Source organism: Talpa europaea (genome assembly GCF_964194135.1).
Source record: "Talpa europaea genome assembly, chromosome: 1".
NCBI lineage: Eukaryota > Metazoa > Chordata > Mammalia > Eulipotyphla > Talpidae > Talpa > Talpa europaea.
Window position 1 is genome coordinate 141,385,500 of NC_140073.1, and position 17,407 is coordinate 141,402,906.

The window sequence follows — 17,407 nt, forward strand, 5'->3', positions numbered from 1 at the left end:
TGTCTACTAAGAAGAAACTAAAGATCAGACATGACCCAGTTGGCTTGAAAACACTCAGAAGCAAATATTCATTCAAATGGTTTACAGCAAATACAAATCTTTATCTTCTATTGAGATTACACATTTATTCTTTGTGTTTGCCACTGGGCTGGGTATTAAAAACAAATAAAATTCTTACTCTAGTAGGCATACAAGCTCTGTGTCAGGAAGGTGGAATTGCAGACACATGCACATGTGTGTGTATGTTGTGTGGTGGGGGATTCAGGCAGATTAAAAAAAAGATTAAAAAATTCAGGCAAATAAAAAATTGTTTGAATGTGTGTTTAACCAATTACAGTTGGCATGACGCTTGCCCTGAAGATAGGGTCACTCACTGGGTATGGAATTTTGGTATGGTATTGGTGGCAGACATTAGTGTGGGCAGGTAGGGGTTAGTTAGAGAGGATAGTAATTTCTATGAGTTTTGAAGGACAAGTTGGAGCTAGTTGAGAGAATGACAGGGGAGGGAGAGAATAATATATGCAAAGGCATAAATGTATGAAAGCCCTAGAGGAGTCTGAAGTACAATAAAACCCCCTGATAACGCAATAACTTGAATTTAGATATAAAGCAATTGGCTCACCAGGTCATTTCATTATCCTTGCAAAACAAGCTCCTGCATTTTAAATGACTGAATGTTCTAGACCCCACTTACAATGCTATGGCAGCATTTTCCTTAGTCCAGTGAAAGTGGCTGCTGTGTGAAGTTTGTGAATGTGAGAGATGGGGGAGGGGGTTCATGCTAGACATGGCACTGAAAAGTTACATCAGGGCATGATCATAAAGGTCTCAGGTGCTATGAGATAGATTCTGGATTTTATCCCAAAAGTAATGTTGAATCAGAAAGATATTAAAAACAGACATGACATATATACAGTTGTGTTTAGAAAAGTAACTCACATCAGTATAAAGGATACACCAAATGAGGCTAGATCAGGGTGTTGAAACCAGACTTAAAAACGGCGGTGGTTGGGCCTCTTTGGTGGCACAGCGGGTTGAGCACAGCACTGTGAAGCTGCCCACAGCCTCTGCAGCGCAGGTTCAATTCCTGGCTGGCCAGGGAGATACTCATATGGCAGGGCAGACCTCTCCTGTCTCGCCTGCTGCTCCCCACAGCAGTGTACTTTGGTCCTTCTGCCTGTTCTGCTACCTGCTCTGTCTCTGGTGAATTCTCTCACCCGCCTGCACTTCTGGTCCATAACCCAGTGTTTATATAAATAAATAAATCTTTAAAAAAAATAAAAACTACTGTAGTTATAATAGAAGACAGGATAGCATTCTAAACTAAGGCAGCAGCAGTGGCAATGGAGCCAGTTGGTAGAAAGAATTGACAGGACTAGGTGACTGGAGGATAGGCGAGTGAAGGGAAAGGTTGGCTACATGTTGTTGCAGTGGGTAACTGGAAATATAATAGACTCATTCCCCACATTATGAAATGGTCAGTATGGGACAAAGAGAAGATAACAGGTTTAGTGATAGATTTTTGAAAACTTATGACAAGCATTTCCTCAATTATTTTTCTTTAGGTATTATAATTGGGTTAGTCTAACAATGGCAAACCAACACATTCTAATAACTAAAACTGAGCTAATTAGATTCATATTTTTGTGGGTTTACTGGGAGAAATGGAGAAGAAGCTGTCAGAGGCTGAGTTTGGAGTTATTTGTCATCAGTCCAAACTAAGATTTTAATAAATGGGAGGAGACAAATTTTATTTCATTAAGGAAAATATTCTTAGGGAGAAGCCTGCTAATTCTCAGCATGATCAAGCATTTGTCACTAATAATACTGAGTGATGCTGATGTGACACAATAACTCTACAAATGAGTTTTGGTAGCAAGAAGGGAGTGGAGTTTTCAGGGAACATCAATGATGCATTGATTTAGTCACTCCATAAAGCATTCCTATGTCCATGTATCTAACACTATGGGTCATCTGGTAAGTACCAGGCACATCGAAAGAACTGAGAAAGTTGGACAAGTTTAAAGAGAAAAGGATCACACCTTGGTCAGAATACTCAAAGGCTTGAGTGCTTCAGACTTCCACTGTATAAATAAGAATCTCAGAGATAGGATCTGGATAATTAATGTGAATTGATACCTACTCTGGTTTGATTGGATTCTTTTAGCTATGGCTCAAGTTACCTTTTTTTTGCAGACTTACTTATGCTCAAATATATTCTTTACACGCTATATAATCTTTTCCTGCTTTCTGTTTTGTGAGATTCACCTTCCTTCTTCTAAGAATGAGAAAAGACATGTAAAATGGAAGAAAATGACTGTTACTACTATAAAACTATTCAGAATCCCTACGTTCAAAAAAATCTAGACAAATGCTGGAAAGGATATGATAGCAAAATAAGCACTATCTTTTACCAGTTAGCGTGCAGACCAGAAAGCCTCTGAATACTTCGTTCTCAGATTTCTCATCAATTTGCCTCCCCTGCCTGCTGTCTGGGAATAGGTCTGGAGGTAGCAGAATTCTTTCAAATGTTAGTTCTATTAAAATGCACTTGGCTTCACAACTATAACAGTTGATGTAGCATCTTTATTGCCTTCAGTTTTAAAGTGGAGGCTCGCAAAGGGAAACAAGTTCCATTAACAGTGGTTGTCACTAAAGATTATAGAACTAATGTAGCATTAAGAAGATTTTCATCCAGTGTTTCTCTCTTACCATAATTTCACATATATGATTGAGGTACTTAAGTACAGAAAGCAAAGAATAATTTGTGCACATTCCCAAATTTTAGAAAAACTCAGCAGAACTATGATAAGAACCACGTGTTTAATTTTTCCTCAAATACTGGATCAATAATTCATTAAAGAATGGATGGCGGGCCTCCCCTGGAGGCACAGGTTGTTGAGCGCCGCACTGCGAAAATGTCCGCAGCCTCTGCAGCACCGGTTCGATCCCAGCCCACCTGTGAGGGTCCCACACGACACAGCAGACCTCTCCTGTCACACTCGCTGCTCCCAGTGTATTTCGTCAGTCTGCCCGTTCTGCTCCCCACTCTGTCTCTGGTGAATCCTCTCACCCTCCCGCGCCATCTGGCCTGTACCCTAGTTCTTGTGTAAATGAATCAATAAATCTTTAAAAAAAAAAAAAAAGAATGGATCGCAATAAACAAGTGGTATCTTTTGGGTAATAAACAACTAATATTTTCACAGCTCTATCCCTTATGCCTTTGATTTTTTCCTCAGGTAGCAAGAGATATGTATGATTACCTGAATTCAAACAGGAAGGCCACCACTTACTAGCTATGTAATCTTGGGTGAATCATCTAATCATAATAATCTTTTATTGAGCACTATCTCTCTGCCTCTATATACTCTGGGCATCCTTCTCTATATATCACAAATTATCTTATTACATCTTAAGTAATAAGTGTGGTATGTCATCTTAAGTGTGTTAAGTGTGTTATGTTATTTAAGTGCCCACAAAATGCTATTAAATAGTGCTGATTGTACCCCATTTTACAGATAAAGAAACTGAGGCTCAAAGAAATTCTACTTCTCAAGGTAAAACTGAAACTTGAACTAAGCATTTTGACCAAAGGCCCATGAATTTGACCATTAGGCTCTGTTTACTTCTCTAAGAGTTTTGATTATGTTATTTATAAAATGAACATCACAATAATGAATTTCAGAATTTTTAAGAATGCAAAGATAATATTAATAAAAGGGATTATTCCTATTCTAGCTTTCTCATGCTATATGATTAATATTCACAAAACACCACATTCCTATTGTCATGTGTCATTCTTTATTGCTTATCAGAAAAGACATCCTAATACCTTCACCGTAGTATATGAAATTCATATATTACCCATTCAAACTCATTTTTCAGCAGAATCTAATGGAATTGGGAGGAGACACTGATTTATCTATGGAGCTTCTGTTACATATTAGGTAATGCTGATATCTTTTAGGAAAGATATAAGCCTCATGAAGGAGAGATCAGGGACACAAATATCAAATAAATATATGCATAGTAAATTACAATTATAAAGGAGAGCTGGGATGGTAATGAACACTAACCTAAAAGAGGTGCTGGGAAGTTTCTCTGAGGCAAAATAAGATATTTACATCCCATGGTTATGACCCTGGTTCATCTTCTTCCTTCCCTGGAATATCTCCCTTCTTCCTCCACTCATATCCAACTATCCTATTAATCTTCTTCAGGATGCAATTAAATCCTCCTTATAATTTTAAGCTTTGCTAATTTCGCTAGTCTATATAGATTGCATTACAAAAAAATCTTGGCACATTTGTAGTTCTTTGTTCCTGTTATCAAAGTCGATTATGCAATAGATTATAGGTTTTAGGGGCTTGGTAGGAAATAGCTTACCAGTGCAACTTGATTATTGATGTTTTTATCTAGAAATCCTGTCATCTTTTCCTTCGGATTCCACATAGTGCAATAACAAATGAGTGAATAGTGAGTGCTTAGGGAAGTGCACAGTTAGGTGTCTAGAAATCCATGTCACACAAGTAGGGATCAGAATCATCAAGTGCACTTCCTAAGATTTGAGATTAACCTTGTCCTGCTTGTCTTCCTTTGTTTTATTTAAGCTAAATTTGATAGAGTTTGCATGGATATTGAAGAAAAACTGATTGCTTACTATTCTGGAGGTCTGGCTACATGCTAACACAGGATTTATGAAAACCCCAAAACTGAAGAAGATTTGGTCCTGGGTTGTATGTAATCATGTAACACTCTGAATTACACATTTACTGCCCAATTTCCACATAAAACTAAAGATAAATCAACAAAACAAACACCTTAAATTTCAGATCTTGGCATGCCTCTGAAAGGAGTATAATCCACATAACAAGATTCTGCATTCCCCCCCACCCCCCGCCCCGGTTTTCAGAGCTCCATTTAGCAAGTAATCTTACAAACAGTTAATTAAAACTAATAGGATTCAGTGCAGGTAAGTGGCAGATTAGGTTCAATTTTTTTGAAAGGGTTTCTACCATAATTATTTATGTTCTTTTTTCAAGGCAGATTAGGTTCATTTTGGAACAAAATTTAGCCAGAGTAAATCACGTTAGAGTTGCATGGAGAGGTGTCTGGGAGCTTCGCTATACCATACTCACCGCAAATTCATTAATTTCCTTTTGTCTGTCAGTTAAATATCAAAGTATAATGCTATTCATGTAAGAGGAATTTCAGCTGAACCATACATACACTTCCCCCCTCCTCCACTTCCTTCCTTAAAAAGACCACCTTCCAAATAAGGACACACCAATATAAAGCTGATTCGCCATAGCATCTTGGTTAAGTGATGGCAAGATTATAAGTCTCTCCAATCACGGGAGGACCACATCTTCTGTATTTTTTAAGTACTGAACTTCTAAGCACTTAAACCCACTGTCATTTTAATGAGTATAACAAAATAACAACCTGCATAAAAGGCAAGCATTATGGCCTATATTCCCAGTTTTCCACTGACTAGTAAATAAATTTGAGCAACTTTTTTCATATCTCTAACCTTTGTGTATTGTGGCACCAAATTAACTCATTTGTTCAACAAATATTTGTTGGGTGACGACTAAGTGCCAGGCAATATTCCAGAGCATCGTTCTGTTAGCTTTGCCAAAAGCAAGGTATTTCTAATAGAGACGAATGATTCTGTTTGACAGAGAGCATGGCGAGCAGAAAAAGGATTTGGGTGATAAAACCAAATTAAATCTTGGTTTCGACACTTAGTGAGATCTGTCACTTAAACCTCCGAAAATAAATGTCTTCATCTATAAGTGAGTAATAGCTCAAAAATATTTAATGAGACCTCACTATGCTCTGCTAAGGCAGCAGCATGGGCTAATCCAGGATAAGGCTGCTTAATTCAAGCATGTGTAGTGCACACCATTTCTCTCCACTGACTTGTTCATCTGTGTGGTGGTTTGAAAATGTGTCCCCAGAGTCTGACACTTTTTCCTTTCAAAGGGAGCTCTATTCCCTTGCCTTTGAATAAGGGCCAGGTGGAGAGTCTTGTTTCTAATGAATGGAATGTGATGGAAGTGATTCTCGGAGGCTTCCAAGGTGAGGTCATAAAATGGGTAGCTTCTCTTGCCTGAATGTCTTTTGGATTGCTTCCTCTGGGGAAGCCAACCACTGAAACAGCCTGTAAAGTGAAGCTGAGGCTACTCCCCAACAATTGGTAGCAGCTTGTTAGTGAGCAATCGATCTGGTGAGCAATCCACCCAGAAAACAGATCTCCCAGCCCTAGTTAAGGTAGTATATGACAGTAGCCTTGGCTAAAATCTTCACTGCAATCAAGTGAGAGACTCCAAGCTAAAACTGCAGTTAAGTCACTCCCAAATTTTTGACTCATAGGAGCTGGAAGATAATGACTGTTTATTGTTGCTGCCACTAATTTTGTGAGGCAATTTGTTATAGAGCTATAGGTAGCTACTGTAGCCTGTGACGGAGACACTTGGATGAAGATAAACAATCATGGTAGAAAATCTTTCAAATTTCCTTCAGTTACTCACCCCATCTGAAAAAGAAATCTTTAATAACTCCTTAAAAACTTCCATTGATTCCATTACTACAGGAGAACATCCAAATTCCTGGGTCTAGGATTGAAAACCCTTCGTGATGGTAAAGGATAGAACTGGACTTTTCGTGGGAGAATTTAACATAGTATGTGCACGTATTGATTCTAAATGGAGCTCAGTGGAATCGCATATGTTATAATGCAATGTTACTTCAATTTAAAAATGAGAGGATAATAAGTGAACATAACAAGAAGAATAAAAAAAGAAAAAGAAAACCCAACATGATCAAATTCCATCCCACCTGATCTCATCTACTCTCAGCACAAACTCTGTTTTGCCCAGATCAGTGTATCTATCCTCTACCAGTTAGTTGCCCCTGAGAATTCTTGCTTCTGAGATTTTGATCATGACTTTCTCTCTCTTGAAGGACACATTTCTTTCTGTTATATAGTCAACAGATTTGGTATTTTTCTTTCCAAGCTTACTTTAAATCCTGGGTTAATTCTTCATTACGCTGATTCATAGCAATCACTTCCTTTTTAGACTTTCAATAGTCTTCCCTGCCAATGCTGCTTATTTAATACTTACCTTTCTAAGTAGTTTCACTGTTGCTACATGTCACTATTCATCAATAAATATTTGAGTATTATGTGCAAATTACTAGGCCAAAAGCTATAGTTAACGATTCTACTGTATTTAATACTTAACGTTAAAAAAAAAAATCTACTCTGGCATGCAACTCTATGTGTGTGTATCTTGAGCATGCAACTAGATTGTAAGCAATTTGAGGGCAGAAAGCAATTCTATTCTTTACAGCCCTATGGACATCCTTGTAGAGTAAGAATCTCCAGAAGCATCTTTGTACTATTTCCACATAGGGCAGCAATTTCAAAATAATGAAACAATTTTTGACATTTTCTCATTCTCCTAACATTTATGAAACTAGAAGTACAATGTTAGAGTGTGAAGTGCTTGTTTAAGTGGAACTGGATTCCCCTGGGCAAGTAACTTAACCATGAAACCATCTTGGAGAAACACCTGTGCATGAAAGTTTAGGAAATTAGAACACTTCTTTGGTCACTAATATGACAGTACTCTGGGAGGAAGCATTTTTCTCACCTTCCCTGAAAAACGCTATGAGACTTCCTATATCCTGAAGATTATAATGAAAGATTCAGTGTGAAAATGAAGCAGAGAAGTGAATGGCGCTGGCAACCATTTCAATGCTGCTGCAAAATAATTCAGGAGAAAGCAAGCACTTCGCTGCAATTATTCAAAGAATTAAATCCATTCCCTGGTTTGCTTTAATCATAGTGAGCTAGGGCCTACCTGGTAGCTCAGGGGTTAAAATATCAGCACTATCAAGCTATCGCCAGCCACTGCAGCATGATATGGTTCCCTGGCCAGGGTGCTAATCCACATGGCTCAGCAGACCTCTCCTGTCTCACCCATTGCTGCTCCCCTCAGTAGTGTATTTTGGTAGATCAGTCTGTTCTGCTCCCCCCTCTGTCTCTGTGACTCCTCTCACCCCTCCACACCTCTGGCTTACACCCCACTTCTTCTGTGCATAAATAAATAAAGTAATCCTTTTTTTTAAAGTAGTGAGCTAATACATTTTTTTTTTAAAGTAACTCTTGTAAAGGAAAAAAAGATCGTTGAAATGAAGAGGTAGCTCTCAAACTTTTAGTTGCATGAGATGACCTGTGGAGTTTTTAAGTTATTTGGTCTTCAGCACCATCTCACTCACCAACAGCGGCACCGCATCTCTGTTTCATCTCCTCCATTTCTTTCACCACCCGCTCCTCCATCACCAGCATCTCTGACACTAGACACTAGTTCAAAAAGCCTAGGATAAAACCCTGGAATCTGCATTTTTCAACAGGCACGCCTAGATGATTTTGATTAAGGTATCTGTTTGTAAATCATAAAGACAGAGAAAAGACAAGAAGAAAAGTACTGGTAATGTGTGATTCTAAAGAACAATACTCTATTCTTTAAAGAAATCTGGATTTAAAAATCTGGAAAGAAAGGCAAGGGAATGAAAAATTCTAGGAAAATAGCCAGCTGTGACAGAAAAATCTACTGACATCTTAGTCCCATAGCATTTCTAGGGCCATCAAGAGATTATGAAGAGGAAAACTAAAGGGACTCTCAACACCAGAACCCCATGCCAGCTCCGACTAAGTCGTCTTCCATACTTCATGCTCCCATGCATCAGGGATATTTCTAAAATATTATCTGATCATAATGGTTGCATTTTGGTTGTCTGTACACACGTGAAGTTTGTGTTGTATGTGTGCATGTATATGGTATATACATAGAAAAAAGTCCCAAAAGATGCACACAGATATGTTTACAATGCTTATCTCTAGAAAGCAAGATTATATAGGATTTCCATTTTTTTCTAAAATGCATACTTGGCTTATATTATTTAATTTTTAAATAATGAGCGTGCATTATCTGATTACAAAAAGATAAATATTAAAAGAAATTAATTTACAAAAGCTCCAATAGCTTCTCAGACTCCTCAAAATAAAGTCCAATATTTTTGATATGGGCCAAAGAGCTCATCTCCCATCACTCACAACAAACATCCTCCTTTTTCAGACAAAGCAGACTCCAAGTCCCTGGAACAACTAATTCTTTCATGTCCTATGTCTCCACGCACATTGGTTATTGTCTGTTAGGATTGCAAAGACACTTGTCTAGCTGACAAAATCCTACTCAATCTTTAAGACTCTTGTGAACACACGGTACATGGGAGTTTAAAGTCTTCCCTGATACTCCAGACAATGCCAGGTGAGCCACACTGGAGCTCGAGGCAAAAAAAGTAATAATACTAATAATCAGTAATTCTGATCCTGACTTTACTTAAAACTTTTACATTTTGTTCATCATAGAATTTTAAAAATAATTTGGATATTTAGGGAACTCTAGGAACTTTATATATTTTTAATATTATATTATAAATACTGTAAAAATAATATCCAGAACTAATGTAACTCATACTATGTGCCTGGAACTTCTGGCCTGAGTTTAACAAGCATTAAATAATTAAATCCCACAGACTTCCATGAGGTATGTGCTATCATTAGCCTCAATAGACAGCTGTAGGAAGCAAGGCTTGGAGCATCCAAGAGACTTATCCAAAGCTTGGGTTTGAACCCAAATAATCTGAGTCTTCAGTATATCCTCTGAGTCCCTACATTATGTCTCAGGATAATACTTTTATATATAAATATAAATGTATAAATATATAACCAAAACAAAGATTCTGCTGTAAAAGATGTGAAACTATTATATATCATTCTAATTCGACTTCACAATGAAATTCTAACTGACCAGAGTACGTTATGGCATTTCTTTTGTGAGGGCTACTGTATTCTAAAAATACACGATTCATTTATCAAAGCAAAGGACACAGGGTGACCTAATCAAAGAGAATGAGAAAACTTGAATAGTGAGTGTAGTATAAAATGACTAAGGTTGGGTAGGCCAAATTTCCTGGGTGATGCTTAGAAGAAAATTTAATAAAGTAGTCACCTGGGAAAACACATGGTCAGCCAACCATGGATTCAGACCCTCATATGTGCACCTGTGTCAGGGCTCTGTGCTCTCTGATAATTGAAGGGGAGGTGGATGAAATTACTTTGTTAAATCTAGTTCTTAATTTCAATAGCATAATGGAAGCATCAACTGATATTCAATCTCAGCAAGTACATTCCTATAACTTGTGAGAATGTTGTGATCAATTATTCATCTTATCTTGGATATTAGTGTCTCCCATTGGAGAGTAACATGAGTCACTGTTCTTTAGAAAGGAAGGAAGAAAGAACACATGTGACTCCCATAATCTCTTTCACTGATCCAGTCACATCTGGGAAGCTTGTAGAGTAGATCATCAAAAACAGGGATGATGCAGAAAGGACCTAAAATAATCATAATCCAACACCGTTCAAGCAAGAGCTATTGTTTATTCTTTACTTTTATGCTCATTAAATTAAGATTTGTTGAACCTTAAGGTTCTTCTGGTTCTCAGATGCAGCTCTGGATACTAAACCTAAAAGGACATTAGTTGAGAAATCCTTTTGCCATGTTATCTGGCATTAGGGTGTGCCCATCTACACTGTGAGAAAGAATGGCATAATCTCAAATCAGGAGATGGGTATGAGTGTAAAAGGGCCATGTTCTTGGTCCCCTTCCTCCTGTTTGCTCCCAAGAGCTCTATGTAGAAGGCAAGAGGAAGTTAAATCCCAATCTAATCCCAATCTCAGATTTGATAAATTTCACAGGATTTAGTTCCACGTTGCCATCTGAAGGGTCAGAATTGTTTCCCAAAGACTTAACTACTGATTTGAGGATGGAAGAAATAAATGATGGGTTTTTGGATTGACTTCAAAAGTTATTCCATCATTTTCTGGACTTATGCAAGAAGCAGACTGTACATCTCTCCCACACAGAACACTTCTGTACATTTTCACAAGAGCTTTTAGTTATGCATGACGGAAATTCCCAGGTGGATCTTGCTGGGGGGTGGGGGGATGGGTAGCAGAGAGCTTTATATTTATTTTCTTTTCCCAACATTAGCATTATAGACATTTGGATAGCATAGTCTGATTTATATGGATGTGAGATATAAAAATCAAACTAAAACCAAACTAGCTTCTTGTCCTTTACCCATCTCAGACTCATAGTGAATTTATTTACTATCAATTTTTGGATAATTCTGTAATCTGATCACCCATATCAACAATACAAACTGTATCAAATCCTAACCAACATATTGTACTACTATTTAAATAGGAGTATGTGATATGAGTCTAACATGTATCTGATAAGAATGTGATGTTATGATTTGATTTCTGCTACTAACGTACTTTCTGTCTGAGGAGTGGGTCAAGATAAAAGCATTAAACACTCAAAGACCACTACCAACCACTACATCCCCAAAAGACACATACATCAGGACTAACTGGAGTTTGAGAAATTAGGGAAAACCTAAAGGATGAGCTTTAGATATGAGCTTGTCTTCTCACAGACACGGAAGGAGGCTTGAACACAAGGATCCAATTGGAATGAACATGAAATGTTCACAAGATACCTGGACCCAGGGCTGAGCACTGCACTGTGAAGTTGTCTGCAACCTCTGCAGTGCGGGTTCAATCCCTGCCAGCTGGCGAGGGTCCCACATGGCACAGCAGACCTCTCCTGTCATTCCTGCTGCTCCCCTCAGCAGTGTATTTCAGTAGATCTGGCTGTTCTGCTCCCTGCCTTGTCTCTGTCTGGTGAATCCTCTCACCCTCCCGCGAATCTGGCCTGTACCCCCGTTCTTGTATGTATAAATAAATAAATAAATAAATCTTTAAAAAAGATATCTGGACCCAGCCTCTTCAGGCACAAGCATCAAACTGTAGAACAGAAAGTTGGGTGAATCCTGATTATAATGGTCTTGAATGTTAGGCAAAGAGGAGTTGAAACTTGATAAGCCCAAAGATTACCTGAGAAGAAAATTTGAAAAGGGTCAGAGGTAGGGTTTTCAGAAATAGAAAAGAAACACTACTGAAGACCTCCTGGGATGAAATAAGGAGATCTGAAATGAAGGGGTGGTAGAAAGGATGGGATGAAAGGCGTAACTCCAGGACACATTTCACAAGATGGATTCTGACTTGAAGGCTGGGAGGTGAAGGAAACAGGAGAGTTCCAGATGACTCAGATGTTTCTAACCTGAGAGTGCCTACTCATGAGAATGGAGACTCTGGATGGATGGGGCAATCCTAGAAGAAGATGAACGATGATGGATTCTGAGCTTCACAGAACAATACCTACATGTCAATCTTGAGTCAATCAAGCTAGAAAAGGGAATTATTTATGATGCCTCAATGATTACTATTAAATCATGGGTGGGCTGGAAGAGGAGGGAATTCCGTTCTCATGTAGCTGCCTTCACTTCCACGAAAACACACTACAAGAATAGGGTCAGGAAGAACCTCACCCTGTTGACTTTTACAATCTTTACCATGAGATGCCTCATAGGCTCTTTCAACAGAAAACTACACAGTAGGTTTCTCTTAACAAATAAGGTACCATAGGTCAAAGGACATGCAGGGATCCCACAAACCGCCAATTACTCAATTTCAGTCCTCACATTTTTTCCTACAGGTGCTGATGAGTACAAAAAATAATTGGTTCACTTCTACAAGTGCATTTGATCTATGACAGCGCTCATACATGGTATGAGGAAGAAAAGGGAAATGCAGACTCAAGTGAGTTACATCTGTGCCATTGTTGGCACTTAGGATCCAGATAAAATCACTGTATCTGCAGGTAAAGGCTATGGTTAAAATCCAGGCTTAGGCACACAGGGACCAAGTGGATGTTGGTGAATTACTTAAAATTTGGCCTATTTTTAACACCTTTACAGCTGGATTAAATCTATCACATAGGTCAAGGCAATGATGTATTTACTAAGGAAATAAATGAAAAGTACTTAGCTTAGTGTCTGACACATGGTAAGTTTTCAATAAATGTTCATCTCTCTTCTTATTTTTATTGCATCCCCAAAGACAAAAGGTATGCTTCTGGATGTCAAAAGACATGCCAGGAATGTGGACTGCATCACTTCCGGATGTGTGGTATTCCAGGTGGACTAGCCTGGAATAACCCTGTGATAACACAAATCTGGATGTAATTCCATTAGCCGGTCGTTCCTGTCTTCCACCAGCTCCTGCTTTCAGATACGGGATGGGCGGAACTTCCTACCTGCTAAAGGGGCAGTGGTGTCAGACAGTGACAGCCTCTAGTTAGCTAGGGTTTAATTCAGTATGTAGTCTACTGTATAGCTTCCATTGTGCTTTTAGTGATACTTTCTACCACTTGAAAAACATTGTTTTTCATTAACGTCATAAAAATGTGACTCCTTGTTTGGCAAGACAGCATTTTTGGAGCCTACTTATCTCTTTATGGCAGTTTCACTATGCTTGAAGAGTGGTCCCATCCACAGTAATTAGGAATTGCTTGCCTGCATTTTCATGCACTTTTTATGTCTAAAGAGGAGGCAAAAAGAACGCACTGAGCATTCTAGCTTGGCTTAGTCTAATGTATTTAGGGGAGTTTTGTTTTGTTTTGTTTTCCTTTGCTCCGAAGCCTGGTATTTTAGCTTTAAAGTTTGCCTCCTGACAAGTCTCTGCATGTAGAGATTACAAGAGGTTGGAACTATTTCAAATGTAGAACCTCAGCCCATTTCTTTCCTATGTGAATGAGAAGCTGAGCCTGCCTGCCAAGCTTCGGAAGCTTTCTTTACCTGAGACTTATTATTTGTGGAGGCTAGTTACCTAAGCTGCTTGTGGCAACACAAAAGGGAGTAAATGAAGGCAGATGATGCCAAGAGGAAGCACATCACTAGGCTGGGCGCTCACCATGGTGGGGTGAAGGTTTTCTCCTCCCCCAAATTCTAGACTTCTCCAGAGACACAGCAGTTAAAAAGACACTGGCAGGAGTTCTTGGAGTCGCTAATTATATTTGTCTTGAAAGATTTATCAGTCATGCAAACCTGCCCAGCTATTCTGGGAGCAGAATGTGCCCACAGGATTACGACTCCCATTCTCACCAGAGCTGAGTTTCAGCTGGGGTGTAGCCTGTAGTTTCATCTTCATTTCTCTATTGCCCAACTTGCACTGAAGAAGTCACGGAACCCAGATGGGGTTGTCACTCTGTGAAGCAGGACCTGGTGCTCGTGATACAACTACTATGACTCACGCAGAGTTAGTTGGACAGAAACGGCATCCTTCGCTCAGGACTAATAGTTAGAATAACTCTGCACACCAGAATTCACCTCTTCCTCATATTTCTAGATTTCATGGGAAAGTTATATACTCTATATATACAGTCCTAATTTCTAATCTTTAGACTACTTTTGTGAAACCTAAATAATGAAAGATTAGAAATCAGGACTAACTACTAGATGTTAGATATGTGAATTCATGAGCTAAAATCAGATTCTGAGCTGGATGGTCTGGGTTCCAATCTGGATACCACCTCTTACTGATTGTGCTGCCTTGGTCAATGTTACTTAATCTCTTTGTGCGTTGATTTTCTCTGTTGTGAAATGGATAACACTACCATTATCTCCCTAAATGCCTGGCACATTGCATGAGACCAAGAAATAATATTATTATTATTAGCTCATTTTAATCTCCCAATACAATAGATGTGAGTAACAAAGAAAAACACTAATAAAAGAAAAACAGAATGAAAATACCTAAATTCAAGTTGTCATTTTGAAATTATTCCCTAACACAAGAGAGAGAACAAAGGAATTATATCTATTATAGTTTTAGATTTTTTTACATTACAGAATAACATCTCTAGTGGTAAAAATTAGATTTTGTACTCTTTCGATCATAGGATGAGTTGAATGATTCTTTTTTAAGAGGGTAAGATGCAATGAAAATCTTAGTGACAGTGAGTAAGTAAAGGTAGTTTCTAATACCTTTCTCTTCTATCCCACATGATTGAATTTTGGCAAATTACAATCTCTATGTGTACCAGTGTCCTCATGTGTAAAGCAAAAGAGTCCCGTTCAGTTCTAGTAACAAACGAATAAGCACTTAGACTGGGTCTTAAAAGGGCTAAGAGACTAGCAACGAATACTTTCAGTGTTTGAATTATCCTGTAATTTTATTCTCTTATACCTGTAAATATAATCACCTCATAGTTAATTACTATTAATGTTAGTAAGTCCATAGTAAAATATAGTTATTTATCAACTTGGATATTGTGTTTTTACTTAGCCTTTTAGATCAGATCTATGAAACACTTGTTAATTTTTTTCCTTTTTTCTTTGTAAATTAGTAAAGTAGACGAGCTTTCTGTGATTTTCTCCATGAATCTCTAAGACCCATTAGGCGTCACTCACACACCTTGCCTTTCTCTCTTGGAAGTTTTATAAGAGGAACTTTAAATTACTGAAAAATCCATATATACAAAAAATGGTGGAATTAAATTGTTGGAAGGAGCTAATAAACTCAATCACTATCATTGGCAAATTGATAATTTGCATCTTAAGCAGAACAGTTCAAAGAATATTTACCCTTATGTGCTGAATGCATTATTTCTGAAGTCCATGCCACTTCAGATATGCAAAAATACACAAATTCCTACAGTTGCATAGGAATTAATCTACTGTAAAGAACCAATGCATATACCATATGAAGAGAACAAAATATGCTATTTATATAACCAATCTAATAAAATCTCATTAACAATTCTTACACAATAGTCCTTTAGAAACGATAAGTTGCTGTTCAAATGTAAGGAATTATTTACTCTAGCACCATGGGTTTCAATACCATGCACTAACTGAATGAATATTCTCCTTTGAATGATCTGATTGTGTGTGCCAGGACTCTCATCTTACTTCCTAGGATTAGGTAATTGAGAAACACTGTGTATTTTTAAAAATCACTTGTCTGTTATTCCCCTCACAAATAATTCAACATAGCATTCTTTTATATAGCAAATTGCCATAATTTATCTGAAATATAATCTGGTTTACAGAAATTTGGTTTACAAGAAGCTTTTCAGGAGGTGGCTGCTTGGTGCAACATGAAACCTCTCACTCTATTTTCACTCCCCTGCTAAGCAAAATAGCTACAAAGTTTAAACATAAAAGCAAAAACAGCACTGGTACAATCACTGGTTGGGGAATCTCACCCATCTCAGTTCTGATGACTTTTCTGAGTCTTTTCTGCTTTCCCATTAAAAGAAAATAATGACTTGATGTTGAGTGTTGTTCCCACTTCATAACTTGACAACAAAATTGAGTATTACTGAGACAGGACTAATTGGAAAATAAGAAATCTTCCTTAAAAAATGCATTGACACTTTTGTATCCCTCAAACATCAGCCCTGAAGAGTATAGGGATTTTTATAGTGCTCTGGATTTCATCCATTCAGTTGATGGAGTATCAGCCTATGGCTCCTGCTACAGTACAAAAGTAAATAATGATCCAGTCTGAGGTTCCTGCTAGTTTGTATTGCACACACCATGGTGATATTTTGGGATAAATAATAAATGAGACAAAATTGTACAGATCAAGATTAAAATGAATTCTGATGCCTACATGTTTTATATTTTCTAGGTAAATATTACAGGCTAACTTTCTAACTAGCTCAAAACCGGGAAGAAAGCATACTAAGGAGTTCTATAACTACTGACAAGTAGAAGCACCATTCAAGAAATAAGATTTTAGAAGGAAACATTAAAGAGGTACCAAAATATTTTTAACTAGAATTCAGAGGTTAAGGAAATCAGCAGATCTCATTTACTTACAAGTTGGTTTTGCTCTTGGAGGAAATTTGGTCCGGGTAATAGCCAAAATTATGAAAATAATGACTGGCCATAAGATTAGGACAAGTGTCCAAAGCTGTAAAATAATGAGAGGAAAGAAATGTTAATTAACATTCTGTGCCAAACTAAACTGACAAGAAGTACATCACATCATAAAATGCCAACATAAGTCAGATACTTACCTGTAAATATTTTTAATAAGAATGAGATACTTAAAAGTACAAAATACCTCAAAATGAACATAAGAATGATTTTTTTCAGGCTTACAACTTGAAATGATCTTCTGAAGCCCCCTTTCCATATCTCTGATGACTGTCCCAATGACTGTGACAATCTTAAAACTTAAGTCTGATCAGTAACTTCCTTACATAAAAATCTTTTAGAGTTTCCCAGTTGCTTGTGGGGTAAGGTTCAACATTCTAAACACAGCATAGAAAATCATCATCATTTCTACCTAGACCACTTACCAATTCCAATGTGAACCTTCTATACTCAGCCATAAAGACTATTGTGTCAC

General features: G+C 37.7%; 1 protein-coding gene across 2 annotated transcripts in view; it reads right to left on the reverse strand.

The window, feature by feature from the left end:
- Positions 1-17,407, reverse strand: part of ABCA12 (ATP binding cassette subfamily A member 12) — a gene marked incomplete at both ends in the record, with an annotated part of 165,905 nt that overhangs the window by 135,433 nt on the left and 13,065 nt on the right. For both annotated transcript variants that reach the window (XM_084238060.1, XM_084238059.1), the window contains one exon: positions 16,873-16,966. In XM_084238060.1, coding sequence (XP_084094186.1) covers positions 16,873-16,966 — 94 coding nt within the window. The remainder of the gene's footprint in view (positions 1-16,872; positions 16,967-17,407) is intronic.